Source organism: Salmo trutta, chromosome 19 (assembly GCF_901001165.1).
Source record: "Salmo trutta chromosome 19, fSalTru1.1, whole genome shotgun sequence".
Lineage (NCBI taxonomy): Eukaryota > Metazoa > Chordata > Actinopteri > Salmoniformes > Salmonidae > Salmo > Salmo trutta.
In genome coordinates, this window is record NC_042975.1 from 23,089,563 (window position 1) to 23,112,987 (window position 23,425).

Genomic DNA, 23,425 nt, shown 5'->3' on the forward strand with positions numbered 1-23,425 from the left:
TAGAAAACAGCTTAGACAAATGCAAATGCAGCTACTTTGCTGTTATTCTGGCTGCAATTTTTGACGTGAATGTAATTTAGTCATAGTTGGTTAGCTAGCAAGCAAGGGATAATTACTGGCAACGGTACATATAGAACGAACGACTGGGTCGTGTCTATAAATACAGAACAAAAAGACTGAACGACTGGGTCGTATCTCGGGCAACCGAACCAATAGAACGAACGACCAGCCAGCTAGATTTGTGTCGGGACTATATCTTGTGGAAGGATGAAATAGTATGAAAATATGTCAATTATTATTTGAATATGTTTGTAACCCGTTGTATAAAAGTGATGTTTGGAGTATATATTGGCACGGTTTGCCGGCCCTCCACTTCGTCTCGGGCCTGGCAACACCCATGCCAATATATCATCCAAACACTGGCTTCTCAGGCATTATCACTTAAATAGACTAATAAGAGAGTTCCAAACCTCTCTGCCAATAACAGCTAGTTTTCAGGTTACATATCCCTCGCATTATGGTCCTCCAATTAGGCCCCTCACTCAGACTACTCCCAGACAGTCCTAGCAAAACTATTGCTTGAGAAATCGTTTTTGGCTTATTTTTATGGAGAACTATTACAGTAAGGTCATTGTTATCCAGAAATGATTTGATATTGAGATAAAAACGGCTGCAATGGGCCTTTTAACACCAAGGCGAGTCAATCCAGTTAAATTTGAATCTACAATATAACTAGTCTAGTAGAAGTAGTCCAATACTAGGACATCACGTCCAAAGTTAACCAATCCGAAATACTAATTTTCATAATCTGTTGCATAACGTTTTAAAATGGTTTCCGTTGCATGCCTTAATGATTGCGACCCTTGTGTGCTCTGAAAGGGTAGTGAAGAAAGGCAGGGCTTTGCAGAGCGGCAGTGACGGCGGCATCCAAGCGTCAACCACTGACAATTTTCCAAAGCTCGACGTGTCAGCCAATGCACCTGGGGGACATGTGCAAAGAGCAATTTGCAAGATCAACGACGTGGCGCGCCAATATCCGCAAATCACAAATGAGCAAATTGGGCTCGCAGCATTAGGGAAGCAGACACAGAGATTGTTTCCACTGCTGAAAACTCTAGTTTGTCTGATAAATAAAGACAACCGATAGATTAACTGTCACTTGTTGTGTCTAGGCCATCCAATTACTAATGATGCCTTTTTGGAACAGTCTTAGTGTTCCTAGCTGTAGCTGGCTATGTAGAAAGACCACTCAGTCTTCAGTTAGCTGGCCACTGATATTGCCTGTGTGGAGGTTGTTGTGCATAGGTGCTAGAGATACAGATGGGGTAATCAGGCCACTGTTTCTTTAGCATTCTTGCATTCAATGGTCAAGCAACAGTAAATAGCACAATTCGAAGATGTTCAATTGGCCAATGAAATACGTTTTCATGTATTTTGTGGGTGATTAGATTATGGCCAAATCATTCCTCTCCTTTACCTTTCATCACATTTTCATGTATAATTAGTAGGGAATATTTTGTACTTTTGTTCGAACATGGCCAGAGATTTCTGAAATCGTCTACTGCAGACACAACATAGCAAGACTGCTATAAGACATTCTGACGTTCTACGGTTACAAGGTCAACCAATTAAGATACATTCTCCTCCATTTTCTTGGACAGCAGAAAGGCTTCCTGGCACAGGAGGTTGGTGGTACCTTAATTGGGGAGGAAAGGCTCGTAATGGCTGGAGCGGAATTAATGGAATGGTATCAAATATATCAAACGCATGGTTTCCATGTGTTTGATGCCATTCCGTTTGCTGCGTTCCAGCCATTATTATGAGCCGTTCTCCCCTCAGCAGCTTTCACTACTTCCTGGGTAATTTGTCTTCCTTCCAACCCCTACATCCTTTTGTCTGCTGAAACGTTTTGGTGCTAACATCTGGCATCATTACGAAGTGACACGACCATACGAGGTCACACCTGTTATGACAGATGCTGATGTGTGATTGGAGGATGAAAGGGAAGAGGGTTTTAATTATTTTTCAAGTCTGACCTCACTGGTGACCATTTTAAGATGTTATTAAAGTATATGTGGACTTGGAATGGGGCAAACCCGAGCCAACCTGTCATGTAGGGATAATCTAGTGAGCCATAACCAATCCGGCTAGCTAGCTTGTCAGTCACAAGAGACTACATGTAGTTACAGTACATGGCTACAGTATGATATTGTCTCACTATGAAATGATATAATCTCCCGAGATCTGCCAAGAGTCACCTGTATGGAGGTGTAGAGAAGTTGGCCGTACACACACATACAAACACACACACACACACACACACACACACACACACACACACACACACACACACACACACACACACACGCACACTCAGTATGGCTCTGATCAGGTCTGGTCCAGCTGGCTCACAGGCCTAAGCTTGTTCTTTAGGCACCATGCCAGAAGTTGCAGTGACACTTAATCTCAATGAACCGGTTATACCTTGACCAGACCACACCAAATCCACGTATAGAAGACCACTCTAATGAAACCCAAAGGCCTACCATCTGACTGTAGTCTTTACATAACCACTCAGAGGCCTACTTACACAACCACTCAGAGGTCTACCACCTGACTGTAGTCTTAACACAACCACTCAGAGGTCTACCACCTGACTGTAGTCTTAACACAACCACACAGAGGTCTACCACCTGACTGTAGTCTTAACACAACCACTCAGAGGTCTACCACCTGACTGTAGTCTTAACACAACCACACAGAGGCCTACCACCTGACTGTAGTCTTAACACAACCACACAGAGGTCTACCACCTGACTGTAGTCTTAACACAACCACTCAGAGGTCTACCACCTGACTGTAGTCTTAACACAACCACACAGAGGTCTACCACCTGACTGTAGTCTTAACAAAACCACTCAGAGGTCTACCACCTGACTGTAGTCTTAACACAACCACTCAGAGGTCTACCACCTGACTGTAGTCTTAACACAACCACACAGAGGTCTACCACCTGACTGTAGTCTTAACACAACCACACAGAGGCCTACCTCCTGACTGTAGTCTTTACACAATCACATAAAGCCTACACATATCAGAAAGAGCTGACTTCCTTCCAGGCCAACTCAAGTGTGTGTGTGTGTGTGTGTGTGTGTGTCTGCCTGTTTGTGTGTGTTTTTGTGTGTCTGCGTTCTTGTGTGTCTGTGTTTTTGTGTGTGTGTGTGATTTAAGTGCGCATGCTTCATGTTTCACTCTTTCTCTCCCACCCTCCTCACTAACGCCACTCTCCACTTGACTCCTCCCCTCCCCAGGCACAAGCCCCCACGCCCCGGCCAACGTCCATGCGGCGGTCTCCACCACCTGGGCCAACGTGTCATGGGAGGCTGGCTACGACGGCGGCTTCGAGCAGACATTATCAGTCTGGTATGGCCATGTGTGAGTCATCCCAGCATGCTTTGCTTCCTGCTTCTTCTTTCTTCAAACTTTTTTCCCTCTAAGGCTACGTCCCGATTCTCTACCCTTCTCACTCCAGTCAATGCTTCCACACCAATACAGTGCTTTGAAGTAGATGACAGGGAGAGTAGAAGTGCACAGGTCTTGAAAAGGGTGTAGAATCGGGATGCAGCTGGGAAACCAAGCTCCTCTCTGCCCCCTTCTGCTGCTCTTCTGCCTAGGGGAGGCTGCTTCAGCTTGGCTGGGGAAGAGGGGGGCTGGATGGGGTAGTGGGGTGGAAGTTGCCCCTTGACACTATCAAGTTCAGTCAAGTCCAGTCTCACGTTTTAAGGATTGGGTTTGGGGAGGGGTAGGCTGTTCCTAGACCTGTGCCTTTTAAAAAGGGCAACTGTTACCCAGAGCGGATGGGAAGGGGTGGGGATAATACGAGAGAGAGGGGATGGCTTAGCGTAACATGCCGTTCAAGTCATCCCAAGTCAACTCCAATAAGTTTGGATTGAGACAAGCCCAAAAGCGCCTAATTCAAACTATTTAAGACACCGAATTACCAATATTTTCAGTTGACTGTCATGGAAATGCACTGTAGCTACACACCGATGTTCAGAACGAGGCAAAAATAGCCCGGGAAACCCTTTCAACAATAGTTTGACTTTATCACCAATCCTTTTCACCCATTGATTCCTCAAATGGTATTCACCAGATAATCATGCTTATAACATCTACATGCTCAATTCCTAGTGTCACTACAAAAGTATACATTATCACCCAGCAGCTCACTTAGTACTACTGGGCCTGTATTGATAAAGCGTCTCAGAGTAGAAGTGTGGATCTAGGATCCGTTTTGCCTTTCAGATTATAATAAATAAGCTTACATGGACAGCGGGGACCTGATCCTAGATCAGCACTCTGAGATGCTTTGTGAATATTGACCCTGAATCATCATCCACTGAGCTCCTTATAGATCACCACCACATCACTCACAGTCCACAGCAGACCAGACCTGACCAGTCCAAACCAGACCAGCGTAGACCAATCCAGACCTGACCAAACCAAACCAGACCAGACCTGCCGCAGGATATTCTGCACTGTCATCAGCTCGTTCTCCTACTCCCAAACAGACACACAGCAAATGGGCTTGCCCCTTACTTAACGACCATAGATAAAAACCAGCGAGAGGAACTATCAGACTGTTACGATCCCTAGATGGGGGAGTTTTTATTAAAAGTGAATATAAAGTATCATATTAAGAAACGAGGAGAACAATTAGCGAGAAGCGTACTGCGCAATTAGCACGCGCTTTAAGTACTGTGATCCTCTAAAAAAGTAATTGTCACAGTTGTCGTAGGATGAAGCGGACCAAAGTGCAGCGTGATTATCGTTCCACATATTTTATTGAACTGTGAAACTATACAATACATACAAAATAAACTGAATAAACAAAAACAACAAACCGTGACGAAGCGTCAACAAACAAGTACTCAAAAACAATCTCCCACAAACCCAGGTGGGAAAAACACCTACTTAAGTATGATCTCCAATTAGAGACAACGATGACCAGCTGCCTCTAATTGAAGATCATCCCAAACAAAACCCAACATAGAAATATAAAACTAGAACATAACAACATAGAAAATCTAAACTAGGAAAAAAAACTGTCACGCCCTGACCTACTCTCCCATAGAAAATAGCAGCTTTCTATGGTCAGGATGTGACAGTAATGATATATTCATGTGCTATAAAAGCTGTGTCATGCCCACCCCCCCATGCCCCCCATCTCATGTTTTCGTCGGAGGCTCCGTCGCGCCCTCCCTCGCCGACTTCTGAGGACACTTACCATGTCAAGTAGTTTTTATTAATAGAATGCTGTACAACTTAAGTGGTTAGTAACTTAAGTTCATTAATATGCCTGTGCTTCACATTAAACAAGGTTTTTACAATATCACATATCCATAGTACTGAGATGCATCCCATTTAGTGGAACTATTTTGATACTAGATATTCAAGAGTTAGCTGATCACACACAAAACAATGCTGATCACTCAAGGGTTTCTATTTTGCCAAGCAAGAGTTAACAGAGCTTCTCCTCCACTGACTCCACGCTATCCAACCAACTGGCCCCCTTTACCCTCTCTCTCTCTTTCTGTCTCTCTCTCTCCCTCTCTCACTCTCTCTCTCTCTCTCGGCTAGTGGCTAGACCTCCACCTACCTGCTCTCCCTAAAGCTGATGCAACTCTAACAAGTAGCAACCTTCCACTTCCAATATTCCTGCCAAATATCACTATTCTATAGCCTCCGCTGCTCTTAACTCTATAGAATGCTCTATAAAGAGCTGTATCATTGTTTTTTGTATGTTTGTTTGTTTGATTATGTTTCAGGTGTGAAGGACTCACAGAAACAGCAGCTCATATTCATTTGAAGCGTTGATCGGGAAAATGTTGGCCACAAATGTGCCACAAACCCAGTGTACACCAGCCTCGTATAACATTGTGTATTCTAACTCTGTATCAGGTGAAGAGGCTGTTATAACAGGTCGTAACCCTATGTATTCTGTATGTAGACCCATAGGCCCAGACAACCAATTTTAACCCCATGTCAGGACATTAGGTGGTTATAGCAGGTGGTAAGCCCCATTTATAGCTCTATGCTCTGGATGCAGTCAGTCATTGACTCTAACGATCCTGTCGGATCTCTTTAGTTGGCCCACTTTAACACCTTAAGTCAGGTCACTATGGCGTTATAACAAGTCTCAAGCCCCATATAGCTATCTCCTCTCCAGAGTGTTAAAGCATGGTTGTGTGTGAGACTGCCAGGTTGCTGGGTGATGGTAACGCAACAGGTGGCTGACATTGGACTGCATCCCAAATGGCACCCAATTCCCCATATAGTACGCTACATCTGACCAGGGTGACCAGGGTGACCAGGGTGACCAGGGTGCGCATGCGTTGTGTCTTTTAGCATCAGATAGGGACGCACGCACGCACGCACGCACACACACACACACACACGTACACACACTGTTGTAGAACACAGACACACGGATTCGCGTCCACACACACACTGATAAGATTTAATGTGTATTGCCACAAACTTCAACGTGTACACACTTATGTGCTCACGCAGACACCCGTACACACACTTGCATGCATGAACTCACGTACTGGCACATGTGTGTGATTGACCTGTTATCGACCTGATGGTTTAGTTCCACTCACCTACCTTAGATGACAGATTAACTCGCTGAGCTGAAGGTTAGCCTCAGTCAACAATAACAAACAAACATGGTATGCTAAAGCAATATCACACATTAACGCACACACACACACAGGTTCCACACAGAAGTTCCATCTCCTCCTGAGTATTTCTGAGTATCCTTATCAGCACTCTAGCCGTAGTGCTTGGAAGACGGCTTTAGATAAAGTGAAAAAACTAACTTTTTCCCCAGACACCACTCTCAAGTCCTTTTCAATTAAATGTTGTTGTTTTTTAAGTTGACTTGTGAACATTTATACAGGATGTAGCGGAATTGTCTTAAACTCAAATGTAGGAAATATTCACTATTCCTGAATAGTACTGCCCCCCCAAAAAAATATAAAATTAATTAGCCTCACTGGGAAGGACGTCTTTACTGGTCTCATGTGCCAATCAAAGATGGAACCGCCCCCAAACAGCCCCCCGCGACCACATTACAAACACACCATCAGGCTAGCCACCATATCCTATTACAATGACTGCCACCATATGATTTACTCACTGACAGCCAATACATTATGGACACACTGACAGACAGTGCACCGTGATATACACACTGACAATGAAAATATTGTGTTATATAGCTACATTTCATACGGTAATATACTCACTGACAACAAGCATAATGTACACAACCATAACAGCCAACGAAGCACAATAAACCCACTGACGTTGAAGTAATATACACACCCTCACAGTGAATGCATCATAATATACACACCCTCATAGTGAATGCATCATAATATACACACCCTCACAGTGAATGCATCATAATATACACACCCTCACAGTGAATGCATCATAATATACACACCCTCATAGGGAATGCATCATAATATACACACCCTCACAGTGAATGCATCATCATATACACACCCTCATAGTGAATGCATCATAATATACACACCCTCATAGTGAATGCATCATAATATACACACCCTCATAGGGAATGCATCATAATATACACACCCTCATAGTGAATGCATCATAATATACACACCCTCATAGTGAATGCATCATAATATACACACCCTCATAGTGAATGCATCATAATATACACACCCTCATAGTGAATGCATCATAATATACACAGCCTCATAGTGAATGCATCATAATATACACACCCTCATAGTGAATGCATCATAATATACACACCCTCATAGTGAATGCATCATAATATACACACCCTCATAGTGAATGCATCATAATATACACAGCCTCATAGTGAATGCATCATAATATACACAGCCTCATAGTGAATGCATCATAATATACACACCCTCATAGTGAATGCATCATAATATACACACCCTCACAGTGAATGCATCATATTATACACACCCTCACAGTGAATGCATCATAATATACACACCCTCATAGTGAATGCATCATAATATACACACCCTCATAGTGAATGCATCATAATATACACACCCTCATAGTGAATGCATCATAATATACACACCCTCATAGTGAATGCATCATAATATACACACCCTCATAGTGAATGCATCATAATATACACACCCTCATAGTGAATGCATCATAATATACACACCCTCACAGTGAATGCATCATAATATACACACCCTCACAGTGAATGCATAATCATATACACACCCTCATAGTGAATGCATCATAATATACACACCCTCATAGGGAATGCATCATAATATACACACCCTCATAGGGAATGCATCATAATATACACACCCTCATAGGGAATGCATCATAATATACACACCCTCACAGTGAATGCATCATAATATACACACCCTCACAGTGAATGCATCATAATATACACACCCTCACAGTGAATGCATCATAATATACACACCCTCACAGTGATTGCATCATAATATACACACCCTCACAGTGAATGCATTATAATATACACACGACAGCTATCATGTCACTTAACATACGCACAATGGCCAAGACCTGAAAGTCACTAGATGCCCCCTAGGATGGCGTAATGATTTCCTGGGATTGGGAGAGGTGAGAACACCGTCTGCGCGTGGCATTTGCTGTAAATCACAGAGAGGCGTTTTGACAGTCAGCACAAAGTAAGCACATTGTGATTTATCGCAGTCCCTAACCCCCAGCCTCTATCATGTACACGATCAGACATACATGCATGTCTGTTAGGGAGAGTTATGCCTACATATGACATGACACAATGACATTGTATACGAGGATCATGACTCCCCCCTCAGGTTGATATACATGTTGGTGTAAAGTGTTATCTTTCTAAACCCTGTTTATAGTGAGATAAACCCACGGTCCCACAGTGGTCTCATACGTTGCTATCTATTTAGGACTACACTATGTTACAATTCAAATGGAGACTGATGCCATGCATACTCACTGGAAAATAGAAGAACTCATTCACCCAAATGACTTTTTCAGGGAGATCTGTGAAAGTCAGAAAAGTGGTGTTGAATCTAAAGCATGGTCCATCTTTAGCTTCAATGGAAATTTGCACGGCTGAGCGCAGCATGGGCTTACCATCATCAACTGTATTACTGTGTGAAATTATTTGACTGAAATACTGTGAAATGACATTCTGTAAATTAAATGTTCTAACATAAATGATCTTACTGAAATGATACAGACACAATGACATCACTGACTGCAACTGCAATGGTGTGTCACTGAAATATCATTCCAGAAATCCTGTTACTGAACTGACTGGACAAAATATTTTTACAGAACTGACCGGATAGAAATGACCGTTACTGAAATGACAGAGTGCATTGACTAAAAGTCTAGTCACTCTCCATATCCACTCCTATGTGTATTTCCCTCATCCCCCTCTCCCATGCCTGTTCTCCTATCGTCCCCCTCCACCTTGCAGGGTGAAGAGGGAGCAGCTGGGCCCACATGATTGGGTGTCTATAGCCGTGCCTTCTGGCCAGACATGGCTGGTAGTGCCCGGCCTGGAGCCCCAGACGGCCTACCAGTTCAGTGTCCTTGCGCATAACAAGCTGGGCACGGGCCCCTTCAGCGAGGTCGTCACTGTGAACACACTAGGTGGGTATTACGGTATTCACCTCTGACCTACAGTATATGACCTAAGAGAGTGAGGCAAGAGTGACCTTACCTGGCGGGAACACAACAGAACTGTGTGTTGTAAGTACAAGATGGCAGCTAGGGAAAAGTTGTGATGATAATTAATTGAATGATGTGTGGTTTTGTTGTTAATAGTGATGTAGACAGTGGTGCTGTGGCAGCAGCTGTAGTAGCAATGTGTTGTGGTTTAAAAGTTGCTCATCGACTTTCTTAAGAACTCGTACCAACAATTGCAGTTACACTGCTACTGCATTTGAAATACAGCTCTAACCTCTCTCAGTCTCTCTTTCTCTTTCCAACTCTCCATCTCTCCCCCTCTGTCTCTATCTCTCTCTCTCCCTTTTTCTCTCTGTCCAGTTTTTCCTATAAGTACCCCTGAACCACTGGTGCTGCTTACCCCACCACGATGCCTCATAGCTAATCGGACGCAGCAGGGCGTCTTGCTCATGTGGATCCCGCCGGCCAACCACACGGCTCCAATCGAGCGCTACGTCATGGAGTTCCGCCTGGGGGAGAGGTGGGATGTCCTGGACGATGCCATCCCCGCTGGAGAGACAGAGCTGCTAGCCAGAGACCTCATTCAGGTAGCTTACTGTATAAACACTGTTTCATACAGAATGACGGGTGGCCAGTTATCCGCATGGCTGGTGTGGGCGCAGGCTTTAATTCCAGCCAAGCTCATTAACACACCTTCATCCAACACTATGGTTATGACTACACTACATGACCAAATGTATGTGGACACCTGCTCATCGAACACCTCATTCCAAAATCATGGACATTATTATGGAGTTGGTCCCCCCTTTGATGCTATAACAGCCTCCACTCTTCTGGGAAGACTTTAGTGAGGTCAGGCACTGATGTTGGGCGATTAGGCCTGGCTCGTAGTCGGCGTTCCAATTCATCCAAAAGATGTTCAATGGGGTTGAGGTCAGGGTTCTGTGCAGGCCAGTCAAGTCCTTCCACACCAATTCCGACAAACCATTTCTGTGTGGACCTCGCTTTGTGCACGGGGGCATTGTCATGCTGAAACAGAAAAGGGTCTTCACCAAACTGTTGCCACAAAGTTGGAAGCACAGAATCATCTAGAATGTATGCTGTATTGTTAGGATTTCCCTTCACTGGGAGGTTTGCACTATGCATTCGGGCAGGTAGGGTTCTTCTGGCATCCGCCAAACACAGATTTGTCTATCGGACTGCCAGATGGTGAAGCGTGATTCATCACTCCAGAGAACAGGTTTCCACTGCTCCAGATTCCAATGGTGGTGAGCTTTACACCACTCCACCCGACGCTCGGCATTGTGCATGCTGATCTTAGGATTGTGTGCGGCTGCTCGGCCATAGAAACCCATTTCATGAAGCACCCGACGAACAGTTATTGTGCTGACATTGCTTCCAGAGGCAGTTTGGAACTCGGTAGTGAGTGTTGCAACCGAAGACAGTCAATTTCTACAGGCTACACGCTTCAGCATTCGCCGGTCCTGTTCTGTGAGCTTGTGTGGCCTACCACTTCGGAGCTGAGCTGTTGTTGCTCCTAGACGTTTCCACTTCACAATAACAGCACTTGCAGTTGACTGGTGCAGCTCTAGCAGGGCAGAAATTTGACAAACTGACTTGTCGGAAAGGTGGCATCCTATGACGGTGCCATGTTGAAAGTCACTGAGCTCCAGTAAGGCCATTCTACTCCCAATGTTTGTCTATGGAGATTGCATGGCGGTGTGTTCAATTTTATACCCCTGTCAGCAACGGATGTGGCTGAAATAGCCGAATCCACTCATTTGAAGGGGTGTCCACATACTTTTGTATATATAGTGTATGATGATTGGGGATGGGAGTCCGTTGTGTTTTTAAAAAATGTATTCTTCAAAGGACCAACTATATAATGTTGCACTGAGTGTACAAAACATTAGGAACACCTGCTCTTTCCATGACATAGACTGACCAGGTGAATCCAGGTGAAGCTATGATCCCTTATTAAGGTCACCTGTTAAATCCACTTCAATCAGTGTAGATGAAGGGGAGGAGACAGGTTAAAGAAGGATTTTTAAGCCTTGAGACAATTGAGACATGGATTGTGTATGTGTACCATTCAGAAGGTGAATGGGCAAGGCAAAATATTTAAGTGCCTTTTGAACGGGGTATGTTAGTAGATGCCATGCGCAACGCTGCTTGGAAGTCATGTTCAACAGTTTCCCGTGTGTGTCATGAATGGTCCACCACCCTATAGACATCCAGTCAACTTGACACAACTGTAGGAAGCATTAGAGTCAACATGGGCCGGTATCCCTGTGGAACGCTTTCGACCCCTTGTAGAGTCCATGCCCCGAAAAATTGAGCCTGTTCTGAGGGCAGAATGGGGTGCAACTCAATATTAGGAAGGTGTTCCTAATGTTTTGAATGCTCAGTGTATATGAAAGTGATTATTTTATCTTCCTTGTCAGCCCAAGCCTATCTGATATCTCAAAGAAGTCATAAAACATTTTAGGATGCTTCTCAAATAGTACCAAATTCCCTATACCCCCATAGGGCTCTTATTAAAAGAAGTGCACTGTATTGGGTTTAGGATGCCATTTGGAATGCATCCTTAGTCTCACATAAGTACACCATCTGGGGAGAGTGATGTGTTAAAGTATAGAAATGTATTTTTCCACCAACGTTGAAAAAAATCTATATTCCTTTGTTGTGTGTCGGATTGCGCTCCTGGCGTGAAATGTTTAGTGTGTTTTTTTGTCTCATTCAGCCATCAGTCACAGGACGCATCCCAAATGGCACCCTATTAATTTTATAGTGCACTACTTTTGACCACGGCGCAAGTAGGATACTAAATACTATATCAGCACTATAAATGGAATAGGGTGCCATTTGGGATACAGTCACATTCTATGCAGGTACTTTATTCTAGCATGACTCCCAACACCCACTCACACTTCTCTATCACTCATTACACCTATACTGTAGCACATTCCTGCAGCTCGCTTTTTACTCAAGCTATTGAGGTAATTGGACCACGAGGGACTGTCTATTTGTTGCTCTGCCTTTTTACTTATTCGCTAACATACTGTTAGTGGTGCGAAACATTTTCATGCCCACTTTGACAGGTAGATTTCCTTGTGGATTTCCTCCTAAAACGAACAAACTGGTTTCTTTTTTGTAAACAATAGTTTTTATTGACTCTAAGAAGAATGGGACAGACTACAACATGAATGACAGAGTTCAACATTAAACAGATGTTTCACTAACACACACAAATACAGTGTTTCCTCTGCCCCTGTCTTACTCTCATCTCCCTGACGTGTGTGACTTAGGAGGCGTGGTATGAGTTCCGGGTCATAGCAGTCATGGAGGAACTGGTCAGCGAGCCCAGTAACACAGTAGGAGTGTCCAGTACAGGTGAGTGAACAACACATCTCCGCATAAACGTCTATGGACACCCCTTCATCACACAAAACATGTCTAGGATTTGAGAGACAGAGGCATGGGGCAAGTGGCAGACTAAAATTGAGATATGGCAGACATTAACTGAAGACATGACAAAACAAGCAAATGGGGATATAATTGTAGGGATTCGTCCTGTTAAAAAAATGTCATGTAATTTGGTGGAGTGGTAATTTAATGGCCCATTTAAATCCCACAAAACTGTATCATACAAAATATACACTACCGGTCAAAGGTTTTTGAACACCTACTCATTCAAGTGTTTTTCTTTATTTTTTACTTTTTTCTACATTGTAGAATAATAATGAAGACATCAAAACTATGAAATAACACATGTGGAATCATGTAGTAAACAAGAAAGTGTTAAACAAATCAAAATATATTTTAGATTCTTCAAATAGCCACACCTTTACTTAACTAGGCAAGTCAGTTAAGAACAAATTCTTATTTTCAATGTTCAGGGGCAGAACGACAGATTTGTACCTTGTCAGCTCAGGGATTTGAACTTGCAACCTTTCGGTTACTAGCCCAACAGTCTAACCACTAGGCTACCCTGCCGCCCTGTCTTGCTGACAGCTTTGCACACCCTTGGCATTCACCTGGAATGCTTTTCCAACAGTCTTGAAGGAGTTCCCACATATGCTGAGCACTTGTTGGCTGCTTTTCTTTCACTCTGCAGTCCGACTCATCCCAAACCATCTCATCGTGGTTGAGATCAGGTGATTGTGGAGGCCAGGTCATCTGATGCAGCACTCCATCACTCTCCTTCTTGGTCAAATAGCACTTACACAGCCTGGAGGTGTGTTGGGTCATCGTTCTGTTTGAAAAACAAACCAGATGGGATGTCGTATCGCTGCAGAATGCTGTGGTAGCCATGCTGGTTAAGTGTGCCTTGAATTCAAAATAAATCATAGACAGTGTCACCAGCAAAGCACCCCCACACCATAACACCACCTCCTCCATGCTTTACAGTGCGAAATACACATGCGGAGATCGTCCGTTCACCCACACCACGTGTCACAAAGACACGGTTGTTCGAACCAAAAATCTTCAATTTGGACTCCAGACCTAAGGACAAATTTCCACCGGCCTAATGTCCATTGCTTGTGTTTCTTGGCCCAAGCAAGTCTATTCTTATTATTGGTGTCCTTTAGTAGTGGTTTCTTTGCAGCAATTCGACCATGAAGGCCTGATTCACACAGTCTCCTCTGAACAGTTGATGTTGAGATGTGTCTGTTACTTGAACTCTGTGAAGCATTTATTTGGGCTGCAATTTCTGAGGCTGGTAAATCTAATGAACTTATCCCCTGCAGCAGAGGTAACTCTGGGTCTTCCATTCCTGTGGCGGTCCTCATGAGAGCCAGTTTCATCATAGAGCTTGATGGTTTTTGCGACTGCACTTGAAGAAACTTTCAAAGTTCTTGACATTTTCCGTATTGACTGACCTTCATGTCTTAAAGTGATGATGGACTGTCATTTCTCTTTGCTTATTTGAGCTGTTCTTGCCATAATATGGACTTTTACCAAATCTATCTTCTGTATACCACCCCTACCTTGTCACAACACAACTGGTTGGCTCAAACGCATTAAGAAGGAATGAAATTCCACAAATTAACTTTTAAGAAGGCACACCTGTTAATTGAAATGCATTCCAGGTGACTACCTCATGAAGCTGGTTGAGAGAATGCCAAGTGTGCAAAGCGGTCATCAAGGCAAAGGGTGGCTATTTGAAGAATCTCAAATATAAAATATATTTTCATTTGTTTAACACTTGTTTGGTTACTACATGATTCCATATGTGTTATTTCATAGCGTTTATGTCTCACTATTATTCTACAATGTAGAAAATAGTAAAAATAAAGAAAAACCCTTGAATGAGTTGGTGTTCTAAAACTTTTGACCGGTAGTGTATATTGTAAGAGATCCAGAGGGATTGCCAATTCTTAAGTGTCAAATGTGACAATGACCATAGGAGTTAGCAAGACAGCACTAACACATCTGGGACCAGGCACGAATACTTCCTGGAACAGGCTGAAAAGTATGACATCACAAAACCCCCGTTCATATTCCTCCTATGGACATTCCACATAGGATATCCATCTTCAGTGCTGTCAGGTTGAAATACTCTCTACCCTGTGATGTTGTTCTGGTGTGGAGGTCACAGGGAATATATTGTCACAGAAATTGCGACTGTGAGCAACTGTGAAAGCATCGCCAGAGCTGCAAAAATTTCTGTGGTGGAATTATTGTAATCAAAAGGAGAGACTTTTAAGATTTCTTCAAAACAATAAAAGTTTACTATTTAATTACTGCAGTAATGGAGCTGATCGGTAATCACCCCTGGAGGTGATCACTGAGAACTCAATGAGCTGGTTTGAGCCACAGCATTTTATAGCAAAGTCCATCCTTCAGTCTACATGACAAACAGATGTATGGAATGGGTCACAAGGTTAAGATTTGTATGAAAGATACTTATAATTCACAGCAGACAGTATCTGCTCTAAAAACATGAGAACTCATTGAGTAGAGACCAGTGTCTGGCCCCCCAACTCCATACTGAAGCCATCTCTCCCTGGTACCTTATAGAACAGAAACATTAACTCATGCTCTGGAATGCGGTATCATCCAAAGACATCGTAAATCTTCCAGAGGCCCATCCTCAGTAGAACACATACAAATGAGCATTATATTTGATGCAATTATAGCATTATAACATAATCTTGTAATTTCCACCATAATTCACAAGTTTACTTCCTAAACTTGAAAGTACTTTGCTGCCCCCTCCTGATGAAATACTTGTACTACATTTTTTTTTTGAAGTATTTGATCATAGTCTTGCTGAATGTTGATATTTCAAATTCTCCCTAAGATAAAATGAGGAGGGCGGGAACATATTCAGTATCCAGTCATCTAGACAGTCTGTGGTCATGAAAGTATAGTAGATGAGGAAAGGAGTTTCCTAATCCATTTCCATTAATTAAGTGTCTGTCGAATCAGGACTGTAAATGATGAGTCGCTGAATTAGGTGAATTGGACGGCCAGTTGGTGTGGTGATTGGCAGCAGCCAGCTAGACACACGCACACGCACGCACACACACACACACACACACACACACAGTTGGTGTGGTGACTGGTAGAGGCCTGCAGATGTCAGATGTCAGGCCCTCCCATACGTAGTAATCAGTTACATTCTCCTTAAAGTCCAAGCCTAGTACAAAGGCTATGTGGAGTTACTCAAGTCATTTACACAATGTAATACACTTTTCTTGCTCACAAGATTGCATGTTTAATGGCTAGACTGGAAAGATTTGCTTTCTTATATACCAATATGCTTAGTTACTATACCAATATAAAGCTAATATACTTATTATTGTGGGTGGATTTCGGTCACAGTATTGTTTTGGGTCAAAGACCTGTCCAAGCCTATAGCCTCCTGGCAGAAAAGTCAGGTCATGTCTCGCTTTCCCACTCTCATTCTCTCTCCCTCTCTCTTCCTCCCTCTCTCCCCTCCCCTCTACCTTTCTCCCCTCTCATCCCTCTCTCTCTCTCTTTCACACCCCCCACCTCCTGTTCCCCAGACTTCTTCCCTCCCCCGGAAATGGTGGATGAGGGGGGGCTGGCGCGGCCGGTGGTGGCTGGCATCGTGGCTACCATCTGTTTCCTGGCAGCTGCTGTCCTCTTTAGCACACTGGCAGCCTGCTTCGTCAACAAGCAGCGCCGACGAAAGCTCAAGAGGAGGAGAGGTGAGACACATATAGAGACATAAGGATTTGCAGACAGACTCACATACACATGATTTGACAGCTGATATAGCAATATAGAGCTCTCTTGATATTTCTTTGAATAGACATCAAATTAAACATTGAATTTATCCCCCCCACCTCTTTTTCAGACCCCCCTCTCTCGATAACACACTGCAGAAAAAGTGTGGAAACTCCGTAAGTAACCCTAAGCCAACAACACTTTTCTCTTTTTCTTACTTCGTTGCAAATTATGCAAATCAAGGGCAGGGTGCACTGCATCACACCTCAAGGCTTCTAGCAGACACACCCATCAAATAGAGAAAGCTTATTGGCAGGACCACCAATTACTGGCCAGCGATTGGCCAGATATTGACGGACAGGGGGTGGTCACTGTGTAGCTAGCTATTACCCGTAGTTCATCTCAGCAAAGCTCATACTTGCTCTTTAACGGTCATATTTGGAACCAACACATTCTTAATGCTAATCCCAGATACTTGTCACGTACAGTAAATGCTCAATATGATATTGAAAAAATACAACTCATATTTTAGAAACATTCAAAATTCAAATCATGTTGTCGATAATTCCCAACAAAATGCGGCCTAGAGAAAACACTTTCAGCTACCTGTTTTCATTCATGTAATTTTAATGGACTAGTAGAGCTGAGCTTGTACACAAGCTTGTCTTTGTCACGGCCCAGGAAGTTAAATTCATCATTCTTGACCTTGTTTTCCTAATAACAGTGGGACTGAACGATCAATACCTCTTGGTCACAGAGAGGTTGTCATGGCCGTGTTCACAAACATTGGTGTCTAATCTAGCAACCAAGTCTTTGTGTGTGTTCCCAATATAGTGCATTACTTTTGACCAGAGCCATATGGGGTGCTGGTAAAAAAAAGTAGTGCACTATAAAGGGAACAGGGTGTAATTTGAGACGCAGTCCAAGAAAACAACCCTACATAGAGACATCAATCAAAAATCCCTGACATTAAAGGCAGAACGTTTGATAATTATTTGAGGGCGGTGCTTCAGAGGTCTGACAGACTGTTGGATTGGAGAAGTGGTTCTCCCTCAGATCTTTCCAAGGGCCTCATTTGGCTACTGTGGCCTCATTAAAATAGCATCTTAATCGCCACATAGATTCTCTCTTTCTCAAACTCATTCCTTCTGTGGGCTTTGAGGACTGAACAAGCATATATCGTTGAGCTGCATTCCATAGAAGTATAATATATTTTGATCCATTCACTTACAGAGCATGTTTTGTTGAACTCCTGGTGTCGTGGTACTAACATTGCAACAGGACGTACAAACAACATTTTAGGAGAAGAGAATGTGTTATGTCTATAAAGTTGTGGTGTTTTAAATGTCATGTAAGAGGTAAAAAATCAACAAAGTAACAGGTAAGTATCCGATTTGTCACTGTAGCCTGTTATTTTTCCAAAAGCTGCCACTTGATTGTGATTCCTGTCTTTAGCCCTCGTCTTGGGACTCCATTTGACCCTTTTAACACTAAAGTGCCGACCCGAACCGTACTGTGCTGGTTCGGATGTTTTCCTTCTACATTGTCCTATCCTGCAAACTTCCAGCAACTATGGTGGGTATGTAACCAGGCCAGCCTAGTACAGCTCGGCTTATCATGGCCCGGCTCAGTAGTAGTGTGAAAAGGGCAATAGGTTATATAGTCCAAAGTAAACTTTTTTCTTCCGTGATAACTCAATCTTAACCTTACGTAGCAGGTGGGAAAAAATGCCTGAGCGATGTTCCCAGACCCATTTTTCACGAGAAACGGAAGATAGGTTGAAAATACTGTATCCCTTAAAAACGGATGTTAGCCCTTTTCTGGCAACAGTGCATAGGCTAATCCAACCTAGATGATGTGCAATTATAAATCAGACCACTAGGACACACACAAGCGCTAACATGCTATTGCTAACCCATATCCTCAGTTCATGGATGAAAGATGAAGTCAGGTGAAAGCTGTGATCAGAGACCAGCTTCAGATACTGAAAGGAGATAAATCCCTCTCTCTGTGTTAGTATTGGTGTAGATTGAAATTGCTGATCTTGGGTCGCTGATGTTGGGTCAGTTTTGCTTTTCCAAACCAATGGTTAAAATCAAATCAAATTTTATTGGTCACATACACATGGTTAGCAGATGTTATTGCGAGTGTAGTGAAATGCTTGTGCTTACAGTTAAGGTTAGAAATTGGGGAGGGAAGCTGATCCTAGATCTGTAACTAGGGAAACTTCACCCCGTAACGTAAGTATTCAGCCTGGACTATGTTCTGTTCTGTCCCCTATGCCTATCTCCTCTACGCTCACTATGTGTATGACTATAGGTTAGCAGAGGATCTGGCTGAAAGGCTGCGGTTGAAAAGTGGCTCACTGGCAAAGTACGGCTGTTACATGCGAGTTTCCAGAATCCCCTGACTTGTTCTTATTTTCTCATTATTCCTCTTTCCTACCCTGACAACAATGTTGTTCTTTGATCCTTGTCGAGAATACTTTTTTGGCGCTGGCAAGAACTGAAGTTTAACATGGTAAAAAACATGCATGCTGTGAATTATGTTTCCTAGCTGTCTTTTTCCATTTGGATCCTGGGGCCTCCCTCATGCTTCTTCACACCATCCTGGCCCCTGGCTTTACTACCCATGCTTCTGTGCAGTGGTGTGTCCAGAACATTTTGAATGGGGCGGCCAAGGTGGGGCACCGACACAGTTTAGGTGGGCCATAACATTTTGAAACTTAATCAATGCTAGTTGGATTTTTTCAATATAATTATGATTGTTCCACACATTAATTTGAGCTTCTTTGTGAGAATATATCCCAGTATCTATTTTTAGAGCTGAAGAAGATCATATTTTAACCTCATAAGAGCTTACACTACCGGTCAAAAGTTTTAGAACACCTACTCATTTAAGGATTTTTCTTTATTTTTACTATTTTCTACATTGTAGAATAATACTGAAGACATCAAAACATTGAAATAACACATATGGAATCATGTAGTAACCAAAAAAGTGTTAAAGAAATCAAAATATATTTTATATTTGAAATTCTTCAAATAGTCACCCTTTGCACATGCTTGGCATTCTCTCAACCAGCTTCACCTGGAATGCTTTTCCAACAGTCTTGAAGGAGTTCCCACATATGCTGAGCACTTGTTGGCTGCTTTTCCTTCACTCTGCGGTCCGACTCATGCCAAACCATCTCAATTTGGTTGAGGTCGGGGGATTGTGGAGGCCAGGTCATCTGATGCAGCACTCCATCACTCTCCTTCTTGGTTAAATAGCCCTTACACAGCCTGGAGGTGTGTTGGGTCATTGTCCTGTTGAAAAACAAATGATAGTCCACTAAGCCCAAACCAGATGGGATGGTGTATCGCTGCAGAATGCTGTGGTAGCCATGCTGGTTAAGTGTGCCTTGAATTCGACATAAATCACAGACAGTGTCACCAGAAAATCACCCGCTTCTCACAAAGACACTGCAGACCAAAGGTGAAATTTCCACCGGTCTAATGTCCATTGCTCGTGTTTCTTGGCCCAAGCAAGTCTCTTCTTATTATTGGTGTCCTTTAGTAGTGGTTTCTTTGCAGAAATTTGACCATGAAGGCCTGATTCACACAGTCTCCTCTGAACAGTTGATATTGAGATGTGTCGGTTACTTGAACTCTGTGAAGCATTTATTTGGGCAGCAATTTCTGAGGCTGGTAACTCTAATGAACTTATCCCCTGCAGCAGAGGTAACTCTGGGTCTTCCTGTCCTGTGGTGGTTTTGCAACTGCACTTGAAGAAACTTTCAAAGTTCTTCAAATGTTTCAGATTGACTGACCTTCATGTCTCAAAGTAATGATGGACTGTCATTTCTCTTTGCTTATTTGAGCTGTTCTTGCCATAATATGGCCTTGGTCTTTAACCAAATAGGGCTATCATCTGTATACCCCCCTCACCTTGTCACAACACAACTGATTGGCTCAAACTCATTAAGAATGAAAATAAATTCCACAAATTAACTTTTAACAAGGCACACCTGTTAATTGAAAGGCATTCCAATTGACTGCCTCATGAAGCTGGTTGAGAGAATGCCAAGAGTGTGCAAAGCTGTCATCAAGGGAAAGGGTGGCTATTTGAAGAATCTCAAATATAAAATATATTTTGATTTGTTTAACACTTTTTTGGTTACTACATGATTCCATATTTGTTATTTCATAGTTTTGATATCTTCACTATTACTCTACAATGTAGAAAATAGTACAAATAAAGAAAAACCCTTGAATGAGCAGGTGTTCTAAAACTTTTGACGGGTAGTGTAGGTATGGTAAATCATAAATCAATTCTAAAAGTCTTGTTACAGTGTTTGCATTCAAGGTCAGGATTTTATGTAAGGGTATTAGAATACAGCCGTAAATTCACTTGAAAGTGCCATCCAGAGTGCAAATTATACCGCAGGGCTAAAATAAAATTGGGGGTGGGGGGGCGTGGCACCCTGGGCCACAGGCACTAGCTTTACTCTGCTCAGCAGTTCACCATGGTACACTAAAACACTTTATCAATGTTATCATGGAAAGTTGACACATTTTCCAAACTCTGAAATCTCACTTGAAAAGAACAACTGACCAAACTGCTGATTGAGCCTAATGAGATAAATTATCCTGTTCTTCAATTCATTAATTTAATGAACCACTCTTTTGTGTGTCTTCTCCCCCCAGTTCTAATAACTGCTACCTTTCATGACTTTTGGATATGGCTTAATGGTTTACACACCATGTCAAGCAGAAATCTCTTGTATTGTACATATGATCCTATTATTTGTGTAATATGCAGTACTCATCAACGTTGCATACTTTCCATCCACTTGTCATTGAAGAAAAAGTGAAGGAGTTTGCCTTGGCTATGGTTATGTACTTAAATGTTATCTTCCAAATCTCTCTAATCACTGTACATATTATAAGGCTTGAACATAGTCACAGAAGAAAGAGAACAGAAATTCAAAACAATGTTTAATGTATTGTTGTCAATGGGGTATTTGTGGACAATCCATTTTTCTTGGAGGGCAAGCTGTCATTATTGGCTTCTGTAAATGTTGGCACAAGCCAATTGCACTCCAGTTCACTAAGTCACTTTAGAGCAATAGAACAATGAAATATATATATATACACAGTGCATTCAGAAAGTATTCAGACCCCTTGACTTTTTCCACATTTTGTTACGTAAATAGTTTTTTCCCCCGTCATCAATCTACACACAATACCCCATAATGACAAAGCAAAAACACGTTTTCAGAAAGTTTTGCAAATGTATAAAAAAAAAAAACGGAAATATGACATTTACATAAGTATTTTCACCCTTTACTCAGTACTTTGTTGAAGCACCTTTGGCAGCGATTACAGCCTCAAGTCTTCTAAGGGTATCACGCTACAAGCTAGGCACAACTCGATTTGGGGAGTTTCTCCCATTCTTCTCTGCAGATCCTCTAAGCTCTGTCAGGTTGCATGGGGAGTGTCGCTGCACAGCTATTTTCAGGTCTTTCCAGCAATGTTCGATTGGGTTCAAGTCCGGGCTCTGGCTGGGCCACACAAGGACCTTCAGAGACTTGTCCCGAAGCCACTCCTGCGTTGCCTTGGCTGTGAGTTTAGGGTCGTTGTCCTGTTGGAAGGTGAACCGGGGCGGCAGCGTAGCCTAGTGGTTAGAGCATTGGACTAGTAACCGAAAGGTTGCAAGATCGAATCCCCAAACTGACAAGATACAAATCTGTCGTTCTGCCCCTGAACAAGGCAGTTAACCCACTGTTCCTAGGCCATCATTGAAAATAAGAATTTGTTCTTAACTGACTTGCCTAGTTAAATAAAGGTAAAATTTAAAAAAAACTTTGCCCCAGTCTGCGGCCCTGAGCGCTCTGGAGCAGGTTTTCATCAAGGATCTCTCTGTTCTTCACTCCATTCATCTTCACCTTGATCCTGACTAGTCTGTCAGTCCCTGCTACTGAAAAAAATCTCCACAGCATGATGCTGCCACCACCATGCTTCACTGTAGGGATGGTTACAGCTTTCTTCCAGATGTGACGCTTGGCATTCAGGCCAAAGAGTTCAATCTTGGTTTCATCAGACCAGAGAATCTTGTTTCTCATGGTCTGAGAGTCCTTAAAGGTGTGCCTTTTACTGAGGGGTGGCTTCTGTCTGGCCACTCTACCATAAAGGCCTGATTGGTGGAGTGCTGCAGAGATGGTTGTCATTCTGGAACGTTCTCCCATCTCCACAGAGGCACTCTGGAGCTCTGTCAGAGTGACCATCGGGTTCTTGGTCACCTCCCTGAGCTATGTCCTTTTCCCCCGATTGCTCAGTTTGGCAGACAATTCCTTCAACCTCATGGCTTGGTTTTTGCTCTGACATGCACTGTCAACTGTGGGACCTTATATAAACAGGTGTGTGCCTTTACGAATCATGTCCACTCAATTTAATTTACCACAGGTGGCCTC

The 23,425-nt window shown here is 42.9% G+C and overlaps 1 protein-coding gene across 1 annotated transcript in view; it reads left to right on the forward strand.

The window, feature by feature from the left end:
- Positions 1 to 23,425, forward strand: part of LOC115154184 (protein turtle homolog B-like) — a 188,087-nt gene that overhangs the window by 140,357 nt on the left and 24,305 nt on the right. Inside the window, exons 12-17 of the mRNA XM_029700146.1 lie at positions 3,312 to 3,423; positions 9,560 to 9,735; positions 10,132 to 10,358; positions 13,080 to 13,164; positions 16,788 to 16,952; positions 17,102 to 17,147. Of these exons, the coding sequence (XP_029556006.1) occupies positions 3,312 to 3,423; positions 9,560 to 9,735; positions 10,132 to 10,358; positions 13,080 to 13,164; positions 16,788 to 16,952; positions 17,102 to 17,147 (811 nt within the window). The remainder of the gene's footprint in view (positions 1 to 3,311; positions 3,424 to 9,559; positions 9,736 to 10,131; positions 10,359 to 13,079; positions 13,165 to 16,787; positions 16,953 to 17,101; positions 17,148 to 23,425) is intronic.